The 16,865-nt window shown below is 51.6% G+C and overlaps 1 protein-coding gene across 1 annotated transcript in view; it reads right to left on the reverse strand.

Annotated features, from left to right (window-relative positions):
• LOC101936274 (LON peptidase N-terminal domain and RING finger protein 1-like) overlaps positions 1-15,684 on the reverse strand; it is a 30,796-nt gene extending 15,112 nt beyond the window's left edge. Inside the window, exons 1-5 of the mRNA XM_005300034.4 lie at positions 14,895-15,684; positions 8,749-8,867; positions 3,405-3,527; positions 2,126-2,269; positions 1,151-1,301 (exon numbers count right to left, since the gene is read on the reverse strand). Coding sequence (XP_005300091.2) covers positions 1,151-1,301; positions 2,126-2,269; positions 3,405-3,527; positions 8,749-8,867; positions 14,895-15,201 — 844 coding nt within the window. The 5' untranslated portion in view covers positions 15,202-15,684. The remainder of the gene's footprint in view (positions 1-1,150; positions 1,302-2,125; positions 2,270-3,404; positions 3,528-8,748; positions 8,868-14,894) is intronic.
• Between the last annotated feature and the right edge of the window lie 1,181 nt (positions 15,685-16,865).

Genomic DNA, 16,865 nt, shown 5'->3' on the forward strand with positions numbered 1-16,865 from the left:
CTCCCCCCCACGGGTGGTGTGAGGTGGAAGTCGTTTCTACCCAGACAATGCTTTGAAGAGGAAAAGCCAAAGTGCTAGGTAGCGTTATCTAAGTGCGTGTACGTATCGCAGCAGCCGACATGCCAAATGCTGAGGCCAAGTTCCTACTTTGGAAAAACGTTTTCCCCCCAGTGTATCTGGGACGGGAAGTGTTTCTCACTCCGGAATGGAGGGCCTGATCCAGAGCCCCTGGAAGACATGGGGACTATTTCCACAGACTTCGGTGGGCTTCTGGTTTGACAGCAAAGTAGCTGCACTTGTCTTTTAAGCCGGCCTATGCGGAAGACACCCTGTAACTGGAGCCGGCATTAACAGCCGCCTTTCTAAGTGAGAGCGTGCATGGGGAAACCACCCTGCTAAATGCTGGGTGTGGGGGAGCGCAAGCACATGCGCTAGGAGACGGGAATTCACAGTACAAATGGGATGGGATGGAATTCACAACCACATGATGCTGTAAATCCAAATACAACTCCAACCTGAATCCAAATACCAGCCAGTCCCTCCCAGCCTACGAGACCAGGTGGCGGGGATAGACACTGTCCAGTTCAGGTCATGGCCTTCTCCTCTGTACTTCCTATGAGGAGGGGATTGCGGCATGTGACTCTAGGGTGGAGTTTGACCGCATACAGTCAGAAGTCCCTGGAGTAGACTCCTCTCCACGGCTCGGTGAGGGACACACTCTAGAGGAGACTGACAAAGCCTGGGTAGAAATCGACCTCTTGGGGATTGATTTATCGCGTCCCGTTGGGACGCAACAATCGATCCCCAAATCGACGCTCTTACTCCACCAGCGGAGGTGGGAGTAAGCGCCGTCGACGGGAAGCCGCAGAGGTCGATTTTGCCGCCATCCCTACAGCGGGGTAAGTCGGCTGCGATACGTCGAATTCAGCTACGCTATTCGCGTAGCTGAATTTGCATATCTTAAATCGACACCCCCCTGTAGTGAAGATGTAGCCTGAGACTCTTCCGTTCTCCATGAATATTAAGCTCCATCCACCTTGGGTACCAACGGCAACAGAAAGGCTGCAAACTTGCCCTGCAATGGAGGATGGGGTGACACACACACTCGCGTCATTTAGATGGGCTTCCAGGTGCCTGCGAGGCCACCTACCTAATGATATCCCCTCTTGCCTCTCTGCTGAAGTCCCTGAGTCTTTCCGTCTCCTCGGCCACCAGGCAGGCTGCTGGGGACTTTGAGGCTCCAACTGGCTATGTTCAGACAAAGCTTCCTCCTTCCCATCCTCCGTCTCTCTCTCTGGATCCTAGATCACAAAAAAATAGAAAGTCAAGCCTGATATCCCTGCGTCCGGTGCATTCTCCATAGACACGTCTGCGCTACTGAGTCACAAGGGGGAAGGATTTTCCACACATGCTGGGGATGGGAGGATTTTAGACACACACACACACAACAGAGGAGAACAAAGATGCTGTCCCCTTGTTATCCAACCTGGGCACCTATCACGCATGCAGAGGATGGCCAGTGTTGTACTCAAAACACGGGCCGACTCTCTCCAAGCTCTGCCCACTCCTTGGGTGTGTTTGCACCCACACTCCCGCATCTCCTCATCCCTCCTCCACTAGCAGGGTCTCCCAGAGAGGGTAACGTAACAATAGGAGCTGGCCTGAATTTTTCCTCACGTAAAGCTTTTCACCAAAAAATCCCACCCCTTTTTTCCCCTCAAAGAATAAAACTTGGGGAGGGGGAATTGCTGACACGACCCAAATTTGCTGTCACATCTTTTGTTGCCTGAAATCAGTTTGGAAATATTTTGCTTACCAAAAACACGGCAGGGGGGGGAATATATGGAAAATGGGGGAGTTCTCATCCCTACCCAATCCCTTCACAAGATGTGGGGGTATCGCTTTCCCGGTGTTCAACCCGCCCTGTTCACTCCTTTGCGGTGCTGAATCTCTGCTAGCTGCAACTCCCTCAGTCTTTCTTTCATCCCCTTCCCAATCCCAGAGAAAGACATTGTGCACATGACAGCACTCTTGGTTACCACACACACACCCCTCTGTGTGACTATCTTCACCTGATCTTTGCTCCTGCACCCATAACCATAGCAGGCCCAACAAGCCCCCTCACCTGCCCGTACTCTCCTCCGGAAGAGGGCCTCAGCAGAGGGTCTGCTCCTTCCTTCCCTGAGTTGGAGCTTTTAAAGTCCAGGCTGGCAGCACTCAGTAGCTCCACGACAGTGCCTGGGAGTGGGGAGTCAGCCTGTGTGAGGATCTGCAGGTGGAGGAGTTGCGTTACATTTTTGGTGCAGGGAAAGCAAACCGTAAGGTGCAACGTGGCTTCTAGATCGGGGTGGAAGAGTCGAAGCCCTCAACACCCTCTGCTCCTCTCCTCTCCCCACCCCAACCCTATATATTCTCGAAAGCTAGGCAGGACCAAACTCCAGCCATGCCTGATGGCTATAGACAGGGTAGAGAGGAAGATCCAAGCCCAATTTCTCTTCTCCAGAGCTTCTGGGCAGAATCTTGGTTTCCTGCTGCAGTGACACACCAGTTCTACCCATTGGCACATGAATGCCCGGGCAGTGAGCTGGGAAGAAAGGGTGGGAGAAGAGAGTGAATATGGCCGTGGTGATTAACAGCCGTGGGGACGTTGCCAACAGAACTGATACAACACGGGCAAGCGCAGTGCAAACTGCCCCACCCACAACGATGTTCCTCACCCCGGACTCGGACGGAGGAAACATCTCTGTGCCCATGGAGGCTGCCAGGGGTAGCCAGCGGTGCCAAAGGTCATGGTGATTTCTGTAATGGGAGGGACGCCGGCCAAACAGGATCTGCACTGAGATCCCCCAGACGCCGGGCTGGCTAGACTGCTCTTTCTTAACCAATCAGGGAACAGTGCTCAGCTGAGACTTGCCTAGGCAAGAGACTTGGAGATGTGGTTCTAGAGGCAGTTTTCTGGCAGGATGCAAAGGAAAACTGCAAGGCTTTTGCCTGGGGAAGGTGGTAGGGAGGGGAAGGAAACCTGTTCATAGTTGTACTCAAGAACAATCTAGGCCTCCCTCCCATGCTGGTAGGGATAGCTCAGTGGTTTGAGCACTGGCCTGCTAAACCCAGGGATGTGAGTTCAATCCTTGAGGGGGCCATTTAGGGATCTGGGGCAAACAATGTGTCTGGGGATTGGTCCTGCTTTGAGCATAGGGTTGGACTAGATGACCTCCTGAGGTCCCTTCCATCCCTGATATTCTATGATTCAGTCTCCAGGAGAAAAGGAGCGTATCGTGGCTTTATTTTACTGCCTAATTCAAGGGCACTGAAATCCATGCCCAGATTTCTACCTCCTGGGGAAATGGACAGGTTTAAAGTGGAGCCTGGCTCTTGGCTGAAAGGCCCCGGGGCACGTTCACCTTTTCCATCTCGTGCTGAGCGGCAGGGAAGCTGGGATTGAGTGTAAGGCAATGGTGGAACTGCAGCAAGGCTTCAGACTTCTCTCCCAACTCCAGCAGCACCTTCCCTTTCCGGAAATAGCCCTGCAGAGGAGCAAAGCAAATAGGACGGAGCCATCCGGATTAGTCACCAGCTGGTTGTTTTCTTCAGCCCTAGAAACCCAAGTCCTTATTGTATCAACTCACCAGGCAGCACTAATACAAGTTTCTCCACCAACTCAGACCTTGCGGAACTCCTAAAAAAAACCCAAATGGCCACCTAGGCTTCCCTCTAAGAAGCCCCATGCACTGAGCTAAGAATCCCATGAATGTCCTAGAGAGCTGCGTGCGGTGAAATGTGAACTCGGTACTGCTGCTACCTCTGAGAATCACAGAAATTAGAACTGGAAAAGACAAGGCGGCGGCTAGTCCTGCTGAGCAGTACGGAATGTTTTTAACCCACTGACAAAATGGATATTTCGTGATGTGGCTGGTTTTCTATAGGATAGCAACCTACTACTGCTGCCGGCTCATAACTTTACTCCTTACGCTCATGTGCTAGTGTTTGTTCTGTGGTGCTAAAGGATCCAGCTTCAAACCCTGCAGACGAACCGTTACACCTTCAGTCAGGTTTTCTCATAACTCACATCTTGATCTATTTACCCTACTCCCCCACTTACTCTTCCTGTGCTTTATCAGCAGATGCGCCAACGAAGGAAACAGATGTCCATAAAGGTTTCTTAAGGCACAGAAGGGGCTTTTATTCCAAAATGCAATATAGCAAAAGCAAATCAAATTAAATTGTATGCTGAGAAACTGGAAAATCCTTGACAAAGCAGCAATAAGTCTTCCCACTTTCCCATTCCTTCCACTAAGGAACAGACCACTCTGACATATCAGATCCAGCCATTGCTACGCATCCACACACCTGAAAGTGTCATGCAGGCTCTCCTCCTCCTGCATCTCAGTCCTGCACTATCTGGCTCTTTGGCCCTAGCAAATGCAACCTGGCCCTGTTCAGATCTATTCAGAATGCTGCTGCAAAGAGCATTTTCCTCTTTGCCCATCCCTTTGACCGCCCCACCCCTCTTTGCATCCTTCCACTGGCTCCCCTCCTCTGTAGCACCAAACATAAGCTGCCTGGCTTCGCTTTCAAGGCCCTTCGTGATCTAGCCCCACCCTACCCAGTCTCTCTTATTCAGCACCGAAACGTCGACTTCTGCCTCCATCCGGTCCATGATGCCAGCCTGCATCGCCCACTTGTGACATTTTCAAACAAGCACCTCCATGCTGTCTCTCGTGCTGCCCCTCGTGCTTGGGAGAAGCTCCCGATGCACATCCACAAACCCACTTATAGTCCCTCCTTCAAACTCGCCTTTTCCAAGATGCCCACAAAAAAAACTTGACAACAGTTAGGCCCCAGGCATGCTGACCAATGTCGCCTCGTTGTTTCCTCGTACTCCCCCATCTGTCTCTATCCATCTGGCATCTTACTTTGATTGTAAGCTCTCTGGGGCAGGGACCAGCTCTGTGTTCTATGTTTGTAGAGCGCCGAGCACAATGAGGTCCAAGCCCGTGACTGGAGTGCCGAGGGGCTACAGTAACCCAACTAAGTAATAGTAATACTGAAAACCCCTCCGCCTGCAGCCCAAAGCTGTGTCCCCGCTAGCCCACCCTGTGATCCATGCACCAGTCCAGCAGGAATCAACCTCTCCCTTCCACTCTGCTGGACTCGCTGCCTTCATTACCTTAGTTCTATGCAAGCAATGAGTTTGCTTGAATGAAGATTGCCTTTGACAGGATGCCAGACACTCCTGGAGTGCTTCACTTTGGGTTGGTTTTTTTTTTAACCCAATAGAGTTATCTAGGTGCGCTGGGCTTAATGAGATATGACAGATGGCCCGATTAGCATAATGGAGTGTTTACATTCAATAATTGCAACTTGCCACTTAATTTGGTTAGTGTGTTTCCAAGCAAGACACACCCAATGACTGTGCAGAGAGCAAGCGTGTGAGTTCAGAATTAGCCATGGACCCTGATCCCGGCTTGGTAACCAGCTGCCCCAAGGCTGCTGGCAAGGTGGTGGCATTCAAGGTGGTGGCATTTGGATCCTCTGTATAATGAGCACATTTTTCCATCCGCTCTGTGGATCTAAATCTCTTGCCACCCTCTGTAAGCTGTCCCTTTCCCAGACACCCCCCAGGGACACAGGGAACGGCCACCAGGCAAGTTTTCCAAACTATAGGCCAAGGGAGGCTAGGAGAAACCCCTTAGTGGCTACTGCATTTCCCCTGCACTGCCGGGGCCTAGCTCCAAATTGAGCTGAGGGTAAGATATTTGCACTGGGGGGAAATTTGGCAGTTTTGGATTCCAAAAAGAATTTGTGACACTGAAAAGAAAAACCCTCTCATCTGTCTGTATAATCTGTATTCGTGCCGCCATTAAAGACACAGCGCCGCATGGTGCACTCCAGCCAAGCAGTGCTCAGTGCAGGAAAGGAGGGGACAGAGACACCTTTGTGCTCAGTCCCCAGTGTAAATTAGAGCGATCTCAAGGCTGCTGTAATTCACACTCCGCTGCCCACAGCCCCCAAACCTCCAATTCACTCCAGCCAGGCTCGCTTTTTTCCTTGATGTGCCCCTGGTACACAGGGGGCTGCAAGGGAAGCCGGCACAGAGCCAGCCATGCCCGGTCTTCCCCTGGGGACCCAGTTGTGCTGAGAGTATTCCCTCATGGGGAGATCTGGCTGCCTTTGTGTAGCTGGAAAAGTATAAAGGGGCCACAACGCCACAGGAAATCCAGCCCACGCTGTACAAACACACACAGAGAAACCAGATCTCTCCAAAACCTGGACAAGCGAGCTCAGAAAAATCAAACAGCATTAACATTTGTGTCTGTCATATTATCCAAACTGCAATGCTACTCCCTTGCTCACAGGCGCTGAACGAGGTCCAAAGAAAACGAGGTCAGCTCCACCCGTGGCGAACAGGAGCCTGTGTCATAAAGAAAACATGGGCCCACAGTCTGGCATAATCAGCCAACTCAGTTTAAGCACGCAGGCTGGAGGCCGAGCTGCCTTTCCTAGGGTTACCATTCGTCCGGATTTACCCGGACATGTCCTCCTTTTTGTGCTAAAAATAGCGTCCGGGGGGAATTTGTAAAGCACTCACAATGTCCGGGATTTCCCCCCGGCAGAGCAGAGCGAGCGGCTGGGAGGGCTGCAGGAAAGTCCCGGGCTGGATTCCGGAGCAGCTGTAGAGGAGCCGGATCCGCCCTGCATTCTGAGCCGGCAGCTCCCTTGCAGCCCAGTCCGGCAGCACTGTGCAGGGCCAGGGACCGGGTTTTGTTGTGCAGGGCCAGGGACCGGGTTTTGTTGTGCAGGGCCAGGGACCGGGTTTTGTTGTGCTGGGGAGCTCAGCCACGTGTCCGGCTCGGCTGCACAGAGCCCAACACTCTGTTCTGAGCAGCAGGGTAAGGAGGTCAGGGGGCAGGAAGGTTCTGGAGGTGGCAGTCAAGAAACGGGGGGGGGGGCTTTTTGGGGGGAGTGGAGAAAGTTTTGGGCAGTCAGGGTACAGGTAGGGGGTAGGGTCCTGGGGGGCAGTTGGGGGGGGTCTTAGGAGGGGGCAGTTAGGGGACAAGGAACAGGGAGTCTTAGGTAGGGGGTGGGGTTCTGGAGGGCAGTTAGGAGCAGGGGTCCCAGGAGGGGGCAGTCAGGGGACAAGGAGCAGGGGGGGGGTGTTTGGGAGTTCTGGGGGGGGCTGTCAGGTGGCAGGGGTGGGGAGATGGATCGGAGCAGTCAGGGGACAGGGAGCAGAGGGGTTTAGATGGGTTGGGAGTTCTGGGGGGGGGCTGTCAGGGGGTGGGGAGTGGTTGGATGGGGCGTGGGAGTCCCAGGGGTCTGTCTGGGGGTGGGGGTGTGGATAAGGGTTGGGGCAGTCAGGGGACAAGAGGCAGGGAGGCTTAGATAGGGAGTGGAGTCCTGGGGGGCAGTTAGGGGCAGGGGTCCCAGGAGGGGGCAGTCAGGGGACAAGGAACGGGGGGAGGGTTGGGGGTTCTGGGGGGGCGGGAAGTGGGAGGGGCAGGGGCGGGGCTAGGGCGGGGCTCCTCCCGTCCTCTTTTTTTCTTGCTGAAATATGGTAACCCTACCTTTCCCCTTCAAGGTCTGGCCTGAAATCTCTAGCAGGGCACTGGAGGCGGGAGGGAACCATGCATCCAGCTCCTTTTATAATGGGCTTGTCTAGCAAATGCCCAGTTGTACCTGGCCTGTGGAGGGAATGCCAAGAAGAAAGCACCTACTTCCAGCATTTAGTGAGCCGCAGGAAGATCTCACCATAGAGAAAACAACTCTATTTTGTTTGGCAACATACAAGGGAACAACAGCTGTGCCAGCGTTAACAAAAAATGGCCTGGTCCCCATATGCATTTACAACACTAACTATATAAGGGATGAACTTCCTGCCAAATGCACCTTGGAAAACGCCATCTGATTTCCCAGGAGAAGGGATGAGGGAAAAGTTCCCACCTCTGAGTGTTTGTCCTCAAAGGCTCAATAGTTTACAGCGTCACATGACAATGCTGCCTCACTGAATGATGACGGAGTCGTCGCACCATGACAGAGCATTGCAATGCACGAAACAAACCGCATGCACTTGATGACATAGCAAGTTAAAGCCTGATCCAATGCCCATTAAAGTCAATGGAAAGATTCTCAATGTTTATAACAGGCATTGGATCAGGCCCTAAGGCTCATGGGATGCTGACCTGCCCATGAATTTCAGGAAGAGTGGCAAAAAGGCAAAGCACCCTGGAGCTGGAGCGGGGAAGAGGCTTCATGGAGAAGACCCTCCAAAACCGCAACAGCTGAAATCTGAGTGGGTTCTGAGTCCCAGAGCCGAATCCTAGTACACCAGCAGAGAAGTTGCTAGGTGCATCATGTTCACTCCTGGCATGGTTTATGTTTGATAACAGATTCAAATTGTGCTCTTAAATATTTGTAGAACCCCCCTCCCCATCTCCTTTGGACAGCTCTAAATCTCTCCGGGGAGGTAGGCGGGTTCGCAGAAGTGTGGCAAAACGAGATCAGGGAGATTCCTGGGGCCAAATGAAGCCCTCTGGGAGAAACGGGGAGGAAGAGCCCGCCAGCAGTTAGAGTTCTAACAGTCCCAGGAACAAAATCCCCGTCCCTGTGAGCAGACGGCTGCAGTCCCACAGCTCAAGCGCAACATTTCGCATCACGTTTCATTTCAAGGAGCCCTTGTAGCCCACAGCAGGTGCCCCGTCCACCTTCTTGTCGCAGAACCAACCCACCAGCCACGCACTGACTCACCTCACACTCTTCTGGCTCACTCCGGCACACCACCTCCAAATCCTCCAGCGCCTCTGAGTACTGCTGCAGGGCCACATACGCCTCCGAGCGGCACAGCCTCAGCGAAACATCATCAGGAGCTGCAGGCAAAAGCCCTCAGGGCCGTTAATACAAGGTCTACACTCAACATCTCCTAGACACGGTGAATTCTGACCTAGTGCAAACAGGTGCAAGTCCTGTGGAAATCTCCTGGACCAATTCAGCTGCGGGGGAGGATAACATCAGAAAACAGGTGTCGGGGCAAAGTAGTGTAACTTGCACTGACTTGGCACTGGATGGACAAGGCAAAATAAGCATAACTTGCACATCAAAAGCGTGGTGGAGAAGGTGGAGAAGGAAAGCCGGCTAACAGGATAAAACAGTTGTGACAATTGTTTTGCACACTCGTATGCCAAATCAGTGAGACTTGCACTATTTTATCACATATATTTGCATTTGCATTTTGATCAACTTACGCCATGATTTTGTCACCACTAAATTCACACTGTTGGCACTAATTATTTTTTGTTAATGACTTAATTTCCGGCCAGGATGCAGAAGGGTCCGTAAGGCAATGAATTAGCAGGTTAGCACTCTCACAGTGGAATATCCACATCAGACACATGACTAAGAGATCTAATCCAGCTAACTAGGTGATCTAGTCTGACACTAGTCACAGATGTCAATATTTTATAACAGGAACTGGTAATGCAAAAGCAGGCTTGGATTAAACTAGAGTTAGTCAACAAAGCTAAATTTGTTAGTCTCTAAGGTGCCACAAGTCCTCCTGTTCTTCTTTTTGCGGATACAGACTAACACGGCTGCTACTCTGAAACTCAACAAAGCTAAAGACTCTATAATTCCAGACCTTAGCTCATGAAAACTCTGACATTTTCAGAGCTGATTTCATTCTGCTGGGTTTCAAAATGGGCCCGGTTTTTCATTTTTGATCCCCAAATATTTGCAAGGAATTCTTTTATCTACATTACTGTATTCACATGTTTTGGAAATTTCTCAAAAATGATTTTTCTTTTTCAATTTTGAAATAGACACGTTTCATTTAGGGTGTACTTCTGACTTTTGTAGAAGCCTGCCGCGTGGTGAATTGGTCTGATCCAATCAGGTACAATCATCAAACGAAAACAAACTGAAAACTGATAAGTAAAAAATGAAAATGGTACATAAAAGGAAGAAAACTGTTTTTCAACTGAACATTTTTGACCAGTTCTACTTAAGACCACTGGGGGTATCTCAGATTAACTAACCGCCCTTATAATATTGAATCATGTTTATTATGGTAGTGCCTAAGGACCAGCAAAGATCGGGGCCCCACTGTGCTGGGTGTTGTACAAACACAGAGTAAGAGACAAACTCCGTCCCGAAAAGCTTCTGATCTAAATAGATGAGCCAGACACAGGCTATGGGAAAAGGACAGAATAACAAGTGCTGCTTAGAGACAGGGAATCAAAACTTCCATTTCATCTAGTCCCTTTCTTGCTAATGCTGAACTGCTCCCTACTTTTTAATCTCAGGTGCTTGGTGGAATAAGGCTGGATCACAGCCAGCATCCCTTCAGAGACTATTCAACAATCTAAGCAACCTAAGGATTCCCCTCTCCCGCCCCTTAAATTTCCCTTCATTCCAATTTATCCTGATGTATCCAATCTCTTAGCAAGACCTCAGCTGAGTGGAATGTGACAATGAGCTGCCTTTCAAGAACAGGACCTCTTCATTCGAAGGTTGCGGGGGCTGTTCTCCAGACATCCAGAACCACATTTTTTGGGACACAGCTGTGCTTCTGTGGCTGGAGAAAGAATAAAAATAGTCCCTGTGGTGTGCTGTTGCCATAGAAGGCCCAGGGGCGTCTGCTGTGAGTCACTGAGCGATGCTGCTGTGAGACATCACAAAACAACATTTCGGCTGAGGACCCGTAGGCTGCAGTGACACTAGACAGCCTCTCAGTCCGTCTGGCCAAGTGTTTACCATCTCCGTGTCAAGGAAGATGGATGGAGGAGGAATATGGAACAAAGAGAGGGAATCTGTGTCCCTTACTGGTTCTGTTTTCAAGTAGAAATTGAGTCTGAGATTCCCCAAAGCCACCTATGGGAGTGAGGAATTCAATTCTCGTTGACCTATTAATAGCAGTTGGGCACCTTTGAAGTTCCCCGCTTTAGTACCAACTAAATGTGCCGTAGTGCCAGTTCTACAGAGCTCTGCTAGCACCTGGACAGACAGCACTGCAGAACATTCCCTTACACTGGGCCTCATCCACTGACCTGGTGGGATCAGCGCTAAGGTTTGCCTTTCTTCCAGCACTTCCATTGTGGGCGCCAGGGGTATTGCTGGTGTCATATGGCAACTTGTTCACTAACACCCCCAATTCTAATTTCACAGAGGTTACCGAATAAGCACAAGATGATATTGCTTTCAGACCCTACTGACCTAGGCTGGATTTCAGCTGATGACTTCTAACTAAAAGTCTCCCTGGGACAACCAGTCATACCGTATATTAATTTGCAGAGGGGGCCACCTGTCCCCCAGTATGCTGGTAATTTTCCTGGCCAAGCAGTCTGTCTACTAATATTTTCTCTCTTTCAGTCACTCCTCATGAGAATGTTACAGGACTGCTGACGGGTACAAGCTTAATCAATGAGAAAGCCTGGCTGTGAACCTCAGCCCATCTCTGCAATCCACAGCGAGCGAGAGAAAATACTCCTGCACTAACGACACTGCTGGCTCTCCGGCACTCCCAGGAAGGCTCATCTCCCTGGCCAGGATAACATCGCCTCCATGTCTGTGCTGGGGAAGCCGTCACCCTGCTCAGATGGGTTTCGTTTGGGCTGCACTGGTGCGTTAAAGTGAGAGATTGACAGCAGCGACCCAGAACCAAGTGATAACAAGGACAGACGCAGTGCCATCCTTCTGAATGAACACAAACGCGGTGGCCAGGCATCCACCTCAGGAAATTCATTTGCGGACTAAGAATAGTCTTGAGAAAAGACCGGGGAAGGGGGGAACTGATGACAGTGTGAAGGGCTGTTCTAACGAAGACGGTGATCAATCGTTCTCCATGTCCACAGAAGGCAGGATAAGAAGTAATGTGAATCTGCAGCTTCAGGTTAGGTATTAGGAAAACTTTCCAGCTATAAAGGTAGTTAAGTTCTGGAATAGGCATCCAAGAGAGGTTATGAAATTCCCATCACCGCAAGTTTTTAAGAATAGGTTAGACGAGGTTTATTTGGCCCTGCCTTAGCACAGGAGACTGGCCTTGACCTCTCGAGGTCCCTTCCAGTCCTACATTTCGATGATTCTATGATTTTAAGACTAAGGGGGGGCAAAAATCTGCTGCTTGATGTGAGTGTTAAACACCGACGCAGCCCTAAGAAAACTCAGCCACGGACTTCTCTATAGCCAAAGGGCCTTGGGCTAAAATTCAGCAACAAACTAGAAACGCTTTCCAAGTCCTTACAGTTATTTAACTCCAGATAAGAGATTCTAGCAAAGCCGCTCGGAAGATGGCATGCTGGTGAAATGTGAGCAGCGCTCTCTTCTCCATAATAAAACAATCGTAAGTGCTCTGAACATATGCTCTGGTGCATTGCTCTGGGTAAGCCTGAGGGGGTGCAGCAGTTTTTGGCTTGGTTGGCTATGGAAGTTTCCCACACACACAACACTGCCAGTGCACCTGAATCCTCTGCCATTGATGCAGTTCTGCCAGTGAGCCGCAGTCCAGGAAGGCAGACAGCTGTGTCTAGGATGGCCAATGTGACTATTTATTCACGCAAACATACCTGTCTTTACTGTAACCTTGCCCACATCCCCATGTGTCTCTTTATCCACCTGCTGTGTCTTGTCATAATCCTGGAGAATGAGCTCTCTGGAGTAGCAGTTGCCTTTCCTTTACTTATCTACACGCTGCCTCACACAATGGGGCTCCTATCTCTTACTGGGTCTCCTCTCCCTGGTGCTACTGCAATATATATAACAGCAGTAGCTGCAGCCCCTTCTCCCAGTGCTAGTCTTTGAGCCAGGACTGCCAACCAAACTGAGCTGTGCAGTGTGTTTTGTTAAGAGGAGCAATGGAAACCACGGTGAAATCACAACTCATTTGTCATTTGGGGCTCAGAATCCAGAGGGGAAGAGCGAGGGTGTGACTCCTTTGCACTATGTCACCTGTCCCCTGCAAGTGTGTGTAAAGCCAGAATGCCATGGCCAGTCGTATTCACAGGTTTAATGATGTCTACGGATCAAGTTTATTTGCCACATGCACAGAGACCCACATGAACTTGAGCTTGTGGGGGAAAGTAAGATACTACACCCCAAGTTCAAGATCTGGCTAGATGTTCTTTTTGTGACTGCTCTGTGTTTTCTTCTAAGTCTGTAGCTGTTGCCTAATGGTATTTCGTTATCTTGATTGCCACTATAAGTTAAGAAGATTCTCACTGATACACTAGCTCGTTGGCAGAAGAGATATAAGGCAACAGATGGATTGACAGAGCACTGCCTTTGGTTAACTGCAAAGTGCTTTTGCATTTCCCTTGAAAATAACACGTTTTAAAACTTTGTTTATAGACAGGCAGTATCCATAACCAAGATGGGAAGTTCTTCTGGGCAGGGATCGAGTATTTCTTATGTGTTTGTACAGCGCCTAGCCCCAGGAGACTGGCGCAACAGCAGTCCAAATGATAATAAGAATAAAGACAAGCATAGAACCGAGAACTTTTGGAGCACACATACAGTGTAACAAGGATTTGGAGCTCTGAACATTTTTATCAGTATTTCTTTTACAGAAATCCCATGATGTAAAATAAAACAGTCATGAAAATGTTAATAAACACACATGCATGCATTTGCTTCAAGACTTGATCAAGCAGTCATGATGCTGAAAAGTGATGCATGTCTTACGTTAATATGTTGGATAAAAGGATCTGCTCAGGACACAATGAGGATGTATTAGCCATCAGCAAGTCACTTACATAGATACACCCCATTCCCACGCTCTGGTACTATGGTGATTAATGAATTAATGTTTGTGCCGTGCACTGCAAATACAAAGCTGGAGCTAAGCGCTAAGTGGGTACTCAGTATTGTTGCTGTCCTAGGAGCAATCCACATTCCCTCCTATGTTCAGAAAATCCAGGGCCTGATCCTGCCGGCAAATTTCCCCTGGAGGCCAATCCTGAAACAAGACTGCAGGATCCAGCCCTGGCCCTCGGAGTCCTGGGAGAGTAGAGAATTAGTCAACCCCTGGCTACGAGTCTTTGCCGGGGCTGCATTCTCCCAAGAGGCAGAGGTGGCTCCGACAGGTGCAACTGTGGGGGGATACACTGTGACGGTCTCACAACCCTGCTGATCATTTTCCATCTTCATAGCCCTTTTCCACATCGCTCCAGCAACAGTGGCACTGCCCCTGTGACCGGCAAAGCTGGGCCAAGAACTTCCTCTGGGACTGACACATCGCTGGATGTGAGCGCTCTGTGCTACTGATCTTCCAACTTCTAAAACAGCTATTCCCCTCCCATCCTCTCAGAAACTCACAGCTCCTCCTGCAAATCATGGCTCCAATTCTGCTGCCAGTTACACACCCGAAACCCTTCGGATTAGAGGCTGACAGCAGAAACTATACCCCTCAGCCTGCCAAAGAAGTTGGTCATGAAGGAAGAGCCATGACTGCTCATACGCATCAGGGGAAGCTATATATGTGCAAATAGTGCCCAGGGCTCGCAAAAGAAGATATCGGCTACTGCCTGCAAAGCAGAGGGCTGTTACTATCAGACTTTGGAGCTGTGGTACAGATGATGATAAACGTGCCCTTTTAAAAGTCCTGGGGGGTGGGGTTTGGAGGAATTAAACCCTTCATCGGTGCAAGCTGGGGAAAATGAGCAGCCTCTGTTAGTGACACCGCGTGAAGTCACCGGCTTTGATGGTGGGGTTCCCCTCTGGGCGCATAAAGCGGCTTTTTATGAACAGGAAACTAAGAAGGAGAGAGACAGTGCAGTGGTGCCTGGCGGTTTCTGGCGAGAAGTTACATAACCAGGAGCTGGTGGGGGGTGGCTTGGTTTGGGTGCGTGGATCCAGACACTGACCAGCCTCCCTTCCTCCCCACCCCCCAGACCCGCCACGCTTACCCAGTTCGAGCCCTTTCTGGGTGGTCCTCAAAGCAGCCCGGTAGTCCCGGCCCCGGAGCAGCTCCTGCGCGTGGCTTTGCAGCCGGGCCAGCTGGGTGTCCCGGGCCAGGCACTTCTCCAGCAGGCTGCCCAACAGGACGTTACAATGCACCGCTCTGGAGCCCAGGAGTCTCAGCCGCCCCCGGCACACGAGGCAGCGGGAGGGCAGCGCCTCGCCCAGGCACCGCTTGCAGAAGGAATGGCCGCAGGAGACGGTCACCGGGTCCCACAGGACAAGCCGACACGCGGGGCAGAGGAAAACGTCCATCGCTCCGGCTCTGGCCCCGGCCCGCGGCGGCGGGGAGCTACCGCGACCCTTCCCCGGGCAGCAGCGCGCCGGGATGCGCCCCTGGAGCCGGGCTGCCCGGGGCGCGGGGGACAGGCTGGATTTCCGCCCCGCCACAGGCTCCGGGCCCCCGCAGGGCCAGGGACACTGGGGCGGGGGGTGGCCCGAGACAAGGCGAGGGGCTGAGAGCCGCGCACCCGAGCGAAGCACCCAAGGGCCCTCCGCGCCCCTCAGCCCATCCTCGCCTGGCTGGCACAGCCCCCGGGGGCAGCGGGGCTCGCTCGGGCTGCCCGCGGGTGACACCCCCTCGCCGGCCTGCGTGTCGGGGTCACCGTCTCGGACCCGCTCTGACAGGTTTCCCCGGATCTCCCCTTTCGCATCCCTTCTGCCGCCCTGCCTGGGGGAGGAGGCTGCTCCTCCCACCCTCCTCTTCCCTGGGAGGAAGGCGGGGGGGGCAGGTGGGTGCAGTCACTTCCCCAGGGCTGGAGCAGCCCAGCTCCATCCCCGAGGAGCGATTTGTCGGGGGAAGGGGAGGGGGCTTGGCCCCCTCCCCCCGGCTCGCCATCGCTTTTGTTGCTTGCACAAAACTACATTACGTAAAATCTGGAGCAGCCCCCATGTGATGGGGCTCCGGCGCCTGCCCATTGGCGGCCGGCTCAGGCCCGCCCCTGTTGTGAAACAGACCTTGCGGGCTGCGTTTCATAACCGAGGGGCTGGAGTTTGCTTGGAGGGAGAGACCGGGAGCCTTGGGGGGGAGGGTCTGGGGGAAAGGAGTCACTGACCCCGCGCCCGCCTGCAGCATCCCCCTTGGGGCGGCTCGGGCTGGTCCCTAACACCACCTGGCAAGGGTCTGGCTACTTATGTAAGTGCTCCGTTTGCAACGCCGGTGTTCCTGCCTGCGCCCAGGTCACCCGGCTCGGTTGCAAGGCACTGCCCCCGGGATCAGGGCTTGGCTCCCTTCGGGGAGTTCACTGGAGCCGAGGAGACGTGTGTACATGCGGGCTGAGGAATGGACAGAATGTCCCGAGAGAGCGCGAGAAAATCAGGCTATTAAATCCGGATGAGTGTGCATGTAGTGCACTCCTTTTGCATATGCTTGTTTGCATCGCAGGAGCACCTGGAGCTGTAATCAGTCTCATTCTGCCAGCGCCTGTAAAGACTTATTAGGGTCGGAGGAGACCATCCCTGTTCCAAAGTTTGCAGTTTAAAGAGACAGGCCAGACAGAGGGTGGGAGACAAGAAGCATGAAATTATCCCTGTTATCCAGAGGAGAAACTGACACCCAAGGAGATCAAGAGATTTCCTCCAGGGCAGGCCACACACGAGTCTACACCATAGCTGGGAATTGAATCCAGCTCATACCAATCCAGTTCTGGAGTCATAAAACCATCCTTCCCCTCCACTGGAATAGAATTGGAAATGTATAGATACATAGTCAAATGACATTTTTTTCATATTTATTCATGTGTCTCTGTGTGGGGCACAAAGGCGATACGGTATTCTGTCAAGCCTGAAGAACTATTAATCTAGTCTCCTGTCATTCTACAATATAATTATGTGGCAAAGACAGTTTTATATAACTTATTCCTGAGGAAGTGACAGAACCATATTAACTGTATTGTACTCTGCGCTCAGCAAATCGTACA

This window comes from Chrysemys picta, chromosome 8, assembly GCF_011386835.1.
Source record: "Chrysemys picta bellii isolate R12L10 chromosome 8, ASM1138683v2, whole genome shotgun sequence".
In the NCBI taxonomy this organism is placed as follows: Eukaryota; Metazoa; Chordata; order Testudines; family Emydidae; genus Chrysemys; species Chrysemys picta.